This window comes from Salvelinus alpinus, chromosome 6, assembly GCF_045679555.1.
Source record: "Salvelinus alpinus chromosome 6, SLU_Salpinus.1, whole genome shotgun sequence".
NCBI classification, from domain to species: domain Eukaryota; kingdom Metazoa; phylum Chordata; class Actinopteri; order Salmoniformes; family Salmonidae; genus Salvelinus; species Salvelinus alpinus.
The window spans coordinates 8,896,287-8,905,287 of record NC_092091.1 but is presented as its reverse complement, the minus strand read 5'-3'; the positions used below and the strand labels follow the sequence as shown (position 1 = coordinate 8,905,287).

Sequence of the window (9,001 nt, the reverse complement as noted above, 5' to 3'; positions counted from 1 at the left end):
CTGGTTGTGGTCAGTGGAGGCTGGTTGTGATCAGTGGAGGCTGGTGGCTGGTTGTGGTCAGTGGAGGCTGGTTGTGGTCAGTGGAGGCTGGTGACTGGTTGTGGTCAGTGGAGGCTGGTTGTGGTCAGTGGAGGCTGGTGGTTGGTTGTGGTCAGTGGAGGCTGGTTGTGGTCAGTGGAGGCTGGTTGTGGTCAGTGGAGGCTGGTTGTGGTCAGTGGTGGCTGGTGACTAGTTGTGGTCAGTGGTGGCTGGTTGTGGTCAGTGGCGGCAGGTTGTGGTCAGTGGAGGCTGCTTGTGTCATTCTGGGTATGAGCCTCATGGTCAGGCTGTGTTCATGTTCATTCTCAACAGGTTGCTGTGACAGGTTGTTGATCAGGACAGGTTATATTGGTCAGTAGTGATGGTGGTCAGTAGTGATTGTGGTCAGTAGTGGTTGTGGTCAGTAGTGGTTGTTGTCAGTTGTGGTTGTGGTCAGTAGTGATTGTGGTCAGTAGTGATTGTGGTCAGTGGTGATTGTGGTCAGTAGTGGTTGTGGTCAGTGGTGATTGTGGTCAGTAGTGATTGTGGTCAGTAGTGGTTGTGGTCAGTAGTGGTTGTGGTTAGGTTGTGGTCATCTGTCTTGGTATGAACCTCATTGCCAGACTGTGTTCATCCTCCACGGGTTGCTGTGACAGGTTGTTTGTCTGCCTGATGCTGCTCAGTGTGTTGCCATGACGAGGACACACCGTGTACCGCGCCAACAGCGTCACCAGGACAGCCTTCATCATCATCATGGCGATGTGTTTACCCACACAGGAGCGGGGGCCACAGCCGAACGGCTGGAAGAAACGACTGGGCACCTGACGGAAAGAGGAGAGGTCAACCATAGCCTGGTACCAGATCGGTTTGTGCTGTCTTGCCAACTCCTACAGTCGTTATAATGTTCGGCATGAATCAAAGGAGTTGGCAAGACGACACAAGCAGATCTGGAACCAGGTAAACCACACGCTACTTCTGAATAATTCCATCAATTATGACAACACATCAGTTTGCAATACAATGCTTTTAAGATAGTAGGACAACGCCAACTCTCACTTACAGTTCTATCAAAGTTCTCCAAGCTGAATTCGTTGGGTTTGGGGAAGAACTCAGTTTTGTGCATGAGCCCTATGTTGAGGATGATGTTGGTTCCCTTGGAAACCTTAGTCCCATCGATGATGTCATCTTCCAGCGCCTTCCTCATGGTGAAGTCTACCACAGGATGGAACCTCATGGACTCATTGATAAAACTCTCCAGTACTCTGAAGTTCTGGAAGTCAACTGTCATGACATCCTTCTCTCCTGTGGATAGAAGTGAACAGGAGATTGTCAGCATGTTGTGCCTAAAATATATAATTTGTCATCCGTGAGATATTTGTCTCAATTATTAGTCAAGGGTGGCTCAGTGAGTAAGAGTATGGTGCCAGCAAGATTGTGGGTTCAAGTCCCGCAGAGATTATTAACACATACTAAAAATAGATGCACTCACTGTACTGTAAGTTGCTGTCGCTTTGGATAAAATCGTCTGCTATGTGGCATATATTATTCGAAATTCCACCTAACTGTTGAAACCCCCTTTATTTGAAAGGTGTGATCATAGTCACCTATGAGAGTGCTGATCTCCTCTACAATCCTCATCTCCACCTCAGGGTTCTGCTTCAGCAGCATGAGCATGAAGAACAGACTGATGGACAGAGTGTCTGGGGCTGCTATCACCATCTCCAACACACACTGTCTCACGTCGTCCGCCGACAGCTCTCCATGGTTCTGGTCAACACACACACACACACACACACACACACACACACACACACACACACACACACACACACACACACACACACACACACACACACACACACACACACACACACACACACACACACACACACACACACACACACACACACACACACAGAGAGAGAGTATAAGATCGACAGGTTTCTCTTAGTGACACCCTATACAATGATATGATTTCATTCATCAGCAGAACAGACCTGGGCAAAGATGAGTTCTGAGGTGAAGTCAATATCATCATCCAGTTTTTCAGATTCACTGATAATTCTTCTTTTGGTTTCAATAAGGCTTTCCATCACATCCTGTAGATCCTTGCTAGAAACAAGACGTCGAAACACTTGATTAAAACTACACGGCTTCATTGACGCAACCCCCCCCCCCCCCCACCAACAATGTAAACATTGGAGACATTGGAGACTTTAAGTGCATGTGTGAACTTACGCTGCTTTTTGGTGCTTCTTGTACATCCATCCACATTTGAAGAAGATATCAGGCTTGATCAGAACCGTTTGCCAGGTGTCAAAGTAGTGTTGAATCTTCAATAGCAGCTCTTTCTCTTGAGTTACATAAAGTACAAGGCACACAGTCAAAAGCTTGGCATAATTCAATGTGTTAAGGATGTCCATTTACATTACATTGAAAGTAGTGAGTCATTTTAGCAGACGCTCTCATCCAGAGCCACTTACAGTTCATGTATTCATCTTAAGATAGCCAGGTGGGACAACCACATATCACAGTCATAGTATGTACACTTTCCTCAATAAAGTAGCTATCAACAAAGTCAGAGCAAGTAAAGGCGTGGGGGGGATTGATGTGAGAAGGGTGGGGGTGGGGGGGGGGTATTATTTAAGATACTCTTTGAAGAGGTAGGGTTTCAGATGTTTCCGGAAGATGGGAAGGGACTCTGCTGTCCTAGCTTCAGGGGAAAGCTGGTTCCACCATTGGGGCGCCAGGACAGAGAACAGAAGTCCCCACATGCATGCAGGCACACCCACACAGACAAACCCCTCCCCCCGCACACACACCCTGCTACTGACCGTTGAGAGGCACCCGGAGGAACAGTTTGTTAGAAATGTCCACTACGATGCATCTCAGCAGGTTGAGAACATCTACGTGTCCGGAGGGGTCAGTCATCTCCTGCAGACGCTCCAGGTGTCTGTCTGTAGCACTCACACAGATCCCTACTGTCCGCTGCAGACCAGGTCCTGTCAGAGCTGACACACACCACACCAAGGATGGGGTCAATTCCATTTCAATTCAGACAATTCAGGAAGAATTCCATTGACTGAATTGAAATCACCCTGTACAATTAATAAAAATGGCCACCGGACTATTTACGTTAAATAGTACCCGCAAAACACCAGTCTCAATGTCAACAGTGAAGAGGCGACTCCGGGATGCTGTCCTTCTAGGCAGAGTTGCAAAGAAAAAGCCATATCTCAGACTGGCCAGTAAAAAGAAACGATAGAGATGGGCAAAAGAACACATACACTGGACAGAGGAACTCTGCCTAGAAGGCCAGCATCCCGGAGTCACCTCTTCACTGTTGACGTTGAGGCTGATGTTTTGCGGGTACTATTTAATGAAGCTGCCAGTTGAGGACTTTTGAGGCGTCTGTTTCTCAAACTAGACACTCTAATGTCCTCTTGCTCAGTTGTGCACCGGAGCCTCCCACTCCTCTTTCTATTCTGGTTTGAGGCAGTTTGCGCTGTTCTGTGAGGGGAGTAGTACACACCGTTGTACGAGGTCTTCAGTTTCTTGGCAATTTCTCGCATGGAATAGCCTTCATTTCTCAGAACAAGAATAGACTGATAAGTTTCAGAAGAATGGTCTTTGTTTCTGGCCATTTTGAGCCTGTAATCGAACCCACAAATGCTGATGCTCCAGATAATCAACTAGTGTAAAGAAGGACTGTTTTATTGCTTCTTAATCAGCACTACAGTTTTCAGCTGTGCTAACATAATTGCAAAAGGGTTTTCTAATGATCAATTAGCCTTTTAAAATTATAAACTTGGATTAGCTAACACAATGTGCCATTGGAACAAAGGAGTGATGGTTGCTGATAATGGGCTTCTGTACTCCTATGTACGCCTCCATTAAAAAATCTGCCGTTTCCAGCTACAATAGTCATTTACAACATTAACAATGTCTACACTGTATTTCTGATCAATTTGATGTTATTTTAATGGACAAAAAATTTGCTTTTCTTTCAAAAACAAGGACATTTCTAAGTGACCCCAAACCTTTGAGCGGTAGTGTATATACATACTGTACATGTACAAATTACCTCGACTAACCTGTACCCCCACACACTGACTCAGTACCGGTACCCCCTGTATATAGCCTCCACACTGACTCAGTACCGGTACCCCCTGTATATAGCCTCCACACTGACTCAGTACCGGTACCCCCTGTATATAGCCTCCACACTGACTCAGTACCGGTACCCCCTGTATATAGCCTCCACACTGACTCAGTACCGGTACCCCCTGTATATAGCCTCCACACTGACTCAGTACCGGTACCCCCTGTATATAGCCTCCACACTGACTCAGTACCGGTACCCCCTGTATATAGCCTCCACACTGACTCAGTACCGGTACCCCCTGTATATAGCCTCCACACTGACTCAGTACCGGTACCCCCTGTATATAGCCTCCACACTGACTCAGTACCGGTACCCCCTGTATATAGCCTCCACACTGACTCAGTACCGGTACCCCCTGTATATAGCCTCCACACTGACTTAGTACCGGTACCCCCTGTATATAGCCTCCACATTGACTCAGTACCGGGACCCCCTGTATAAAGCCTCCACATTGACTCTGTACCGGTACCCCCTGTATATAGCCTCCACATTGACTCTGTACTGATACCCCCTGTATATAGCCTCCACATTGACTCTGTACCAGTACCCCCTGTATATAGCCTCCACATTGACTCTGTACCGGTACCCCCTGTATAAAGCCTCGTTATTGTTATGTTATTGTGTTACTTTGTATTATTTTTTACTTTAGTTTATTTGGTCAATATTTTCTTAACTCTTTCTTGAACTGCATTGTTGGTTAAGGGCTTGTAAGTAAGCATTTCAAGGTAAGGTCTACTACACCTGTTGTATTCGGGCGCATGTGACTAATAAAGTTTGATTTGATTTGAAAACGAATTGATCCCAACCCTGCACCAGACCGGAACATGAATTAGTTTGACATCTAGTTAGAGCGAGTTAGTTAGATAATCATGTTAAATAAACTTAAAGTCTCTGTCGTATACCTTTCGCAAAATATGTCCTCACTTTTTTCCAGAGTGGGATGTCGCTGTTAAAGATGATACCTCTCCCGTCCATCCCGATACACTGCAGTCCCTGTTTACTGGCAAACCGGGCTGTGTAGTGGGCACTCTTCAGGACATGGTAGACAGCAGAGGACCTGCAGCAAGAGTGAGAGACCAAGAGTGTAACAAATAGAGAGTCTCAAAGGAGTAGTACTGATCTTGGATCAGTTTTTACTTTTCAATGATAACGAATGGACATGGGAGGTAGCTGATCTTAGATCTACTCTGAGACGCTTGATGAATACCCCCACCCCCCCCACCCCCACCGAACTGAATGAGTGAAGTATTTTCCAATTCCATTTCAACAGAACTTACTTGCTAAGAATGAGAGTCTCTTCTCCGTTGATCCAGACCCGAACCATACTCCCATATCTCTTGTTGTAGTAGTTACAGGCTGTTCCTATCCCGCTCCAGATGAACCTAGAGTAGGACATGATTGGACCCAGACCAGCCCAGAAGAAAGGACCTGCCATAGAAGTACATAAAGTAGAGACGCAGGTTAGTACAGGATTGCTACCGTTTTACAGTAGTAACCGTTATATTAGATGAATAGCCAATGTCTTTCTAGTTAACTATTGGCTATCAACTTTCATATGAGATATTAGAGATACAATTCCAAAATGTATTAAAGCTCAAAAGGTTTCATCTTCAAACGATCAAACAAAAAATACATTACGACACTTCATATTTTACACGGAAGTGATAGTTGTTAGACGAAGAGAGAGTGGCTGTGTGTTCCCCCCCCCCCCCCGTACATCATACATTCATACATCATTGGTCTTACCTGGTATGTGTGAGGCGTTAGTGAGGCACCGGGTCGTGATGAGCAGGAGACAGAGCAGCAGCAGCAGCAGGGTTCCAGACACGCTAGTGTCATCCACTATACTGGTAGCCATTACAGCGAGGAGGTCTGGAGGCTGCTGTGTTATGATGACAGCTGGAGCACTCTGCTATTAATTATTCTCCTTCCAAGTTTTATCTCCTCCTCCCCAGGGAAAAAGGTCTTCTGACTTACTTCAAGGAGACTACCTGGTTAAATAATTTTTTTTTAAGTAAAACATGTCCCACTGGTTTGCACCTCACCGAAGTAGGTGTCGCTTATCTATTGGGACAGCCGAAGAAAAAAAGGCTTCTAACAGTTGACTGTATATGTATTGAATCACCCTTAATTTCCAGAACCAGATTACACCCTATTCCCTATGTAGTGTACACTTTTTTATACCAGAACCCTATAGGTCCCGGTTAAAAGTAGTGCACTAAATAGGGAATAGGGTGCCATTTGGGACGTTGACAGGGGGATTCAAATGGTCAAAACAAAAGCCTTAATCTCTGTGACAACCCTTGCTCTTTTTTCATCCCCTTTTTAATATTTCTCCTGTCCTTGTCCTATGGGGTCGGTACAACATGTGAACAGGGTAACCATAACACACCCAAAGAAAGCTTTTCAAGTTGACCAGTTGTACAATTGCATGTACAGTTCCAGATGTCTTACCAAGGCTAGAGTTAGTAGATTAGACATCAAAGATATTGGAACGTTCTGAAACCAGAGGGAAGGCTGAGGTGTCTGTCATTTTATCAGAATGTACCAATGCTGTTGTTTCTTTATCTATCGGAGAAACTTGGTCAGCTTTGTTCTCGTCATCGTCCCCTCTAGAAGACACGTTTTTTTTTTATGTAACATTGTATAATACAGATTGTTTGTTTTTATGTTTAAAATTGTACAAATTTCTATGATATTTCTAATTCTGTTATGGGCCTCTTTTCAAGAATATCCCTCTTGACACTTCTTGTTCCACAGAGAGAAAACAATTCCCTCTAGTTAATTAGACATACAGACAAAAAAATCCCACCTATTTATAGAATTGTCATTATGTAGGAAAAGGATAATAGTCACCGTTCTCATCCTGGACTGCACCAGAGTAGTCTGCCTCTAGCCTGGCTACAGTTTGTGTCCGTCTCCTGTGTCGCCACTGCTGTGCCCCTGTTTCTTCCCCTGGTTGGTTTTAAAGATGATCAGCATTCTTTTATCTGATAAATCACAGGCATCCAAGCTTTTGAATATCAACTTACCGGTTGCTTGGTTACACTACCAATTTAGGCCCTCAAGGGCCGTTAAATGCCTGAACTTCTCACCAAAAGACTGCCAAAGAAAAACAATAGAGCTATAGTGAAGGGCCTGGCTACCTTTTAACTGGAAAAGTATACCCCAAAATGAACAAAAAAAGACTTAATGTTGGAGATTATAGAGTAGACCTGGTCTCTCAAGTATGACCGTAGGTCTTTCATTTTGATTGAAACAGTCTCATTTAACCTTCAAAAGAAAGTAAACCACCATATAATTCATCATCTGAAGAAAGAAATAAATTAAACAGGTCAGACTGACCCAGCTAATTTGAGGATAAGAATAGGGCTTTTATCCAGCAAACTTACAACAGAAGAAATGTTAAGAATACATTTGCCCCTGTCTGTCAATAAGTTGGAGAAGGGAAAGACCTAGTCAGTTGTACAACTGAATGCATTCAACTGAAATGTGTCTTGCGCATTTAACCCAATCCCCTGTGGGTCAGAAAGGTGCAGGGGGCTGTCTTTCAGCACCCAGAGAACAGTGGGTTAACTGCCTTGTTCATTGGCAGAACTACAGATGTTTACCTTGTCAGCTCGGGGATTTGATCCAGCAACATTCCAGGTACAGGCCCAGTGCTCTAACCACTAGGCTACCTGCTGCCCTTATATGTTGATAGTTACTCAGCGGTGATTTACAAGCTACAGTGGGGCAAGCCACCAATTGTGCAAGCCACCAATTGTGCAAGTTCTCCCACTTAAAAAGATGAGAGAGGCCTGTAATTTTCATCATAGGTACACTTCAACTATGACAGACAAAATGAGAAAAAAAATTCCAGAAAATCACATTGTAGGATTTTTAATGAATTTATTTGCAAATTATGGTGGAAAATAAGTATTTGGTCACCTACAAACAAGCAAGATTTCTGGCTCTCACAGACCTGTAACTTCTTCTTTAAGAGGCTCCTCTGTCCTCCACTCGTTACCTGTATTAATGGCACCTGTTTGAACTTGTTATCAGTATAAAAGACACCTGTCCACAACCTCAAACAGTCACACTCCAAACTCCACTATGGCCAAGACCAAAGAGCTGTCAAAGGACACCAAAAACAAAATTGTAGACCTGCACCAGGCTGGGAAGACTGAATCTGCAATAGGTAAGCAGCTTGGTTTGAAGAAATCAACTGTGGGAGCAATTATTAGGAAATGGAAGACATACAAGACCACTGATAATCTCCCTCGATCTGGGGCTCCACGCAAGATCTCACCCCGTGGGGTCAAAATGAGCACAAGAACGGTGAGCAAAAATCCCAGAACCACACGGGGGGACCTAGTGAATGACCTGCAGAGAGCTGGGACCAAAGTAACAAAGCCTACCATCAATAACACACTACGCCGCCAGGGACTCAAATCCTGCAGTGCCAGACGTGTCCCCATGCTTATGCCAGTACATGTCCAGGCCCGTCTGAAGTTTGCTAGAGAGCATTTGGATGATCCAGAAGAAGTTTGGATGCTGAGTTGCATCCAAAGAACACCGTACCTACTGTGAAGCATGGGGGTGGAAACATCATGCTTTGGGGCTGTTTTTCTGCAAAGGGACCAGGACGACTGATCCGTGTAAAGGACAGAATGAATGGGGCCATGTATCGTGAGATTGAGTGAAAACCTCCTTCCATCAGCAAGGGCATTGAAGATGAAACGTGGCTGGGTCTTTCAGCATGACAATGATCCCAAACACACCGCCCGGGCAACGAAGGAGTGGCTTCGTAAGAAACATTTCAAGGTCCTGGAGTGG

At 44.8% G+C, this 9,001-nt stretch overlaps 1 protein-coding gene across 1 annotated transcript; it reads right to left on the bottom strand.

Annotated features, from left to right (window-relative positions):
• Positions 1–306: 306 nt before the first annotated feature.
• cyp19a1b (cytochrome P450, family 19, subfamily A, polypeptide 1b) lies at positions 307–7,171 on the bottom strand. Its single transcript, XM_071405254.1, has 10 exons — positions 7,040–7,171; positions 5,930–6,174; positions 5,461–5,611; positions 5,086–5,240; positions 2,853–3,029; positions 2,257–2,371; positions 2,016–2,130; positions 1,623–1,785; positions 1,079–1,320; positions 307–839 (listed from the first exon to the last, which is right to left on the bottom strand). Exons 2-10 carry the CDS (start codon positions 6,039–6,041, stop codon positions 600–602), a joined length of 1,470 nt encoding a protein of 489 aa, XP_071261355.1. The 5' UTR covers positions 6,042–6,174; positions 7,040–7,171; the 3' UTR covers positions 307–599.
• Between the last annotated feature and the right edge of the window lie 1,830 nt (positions 7,172–9,001).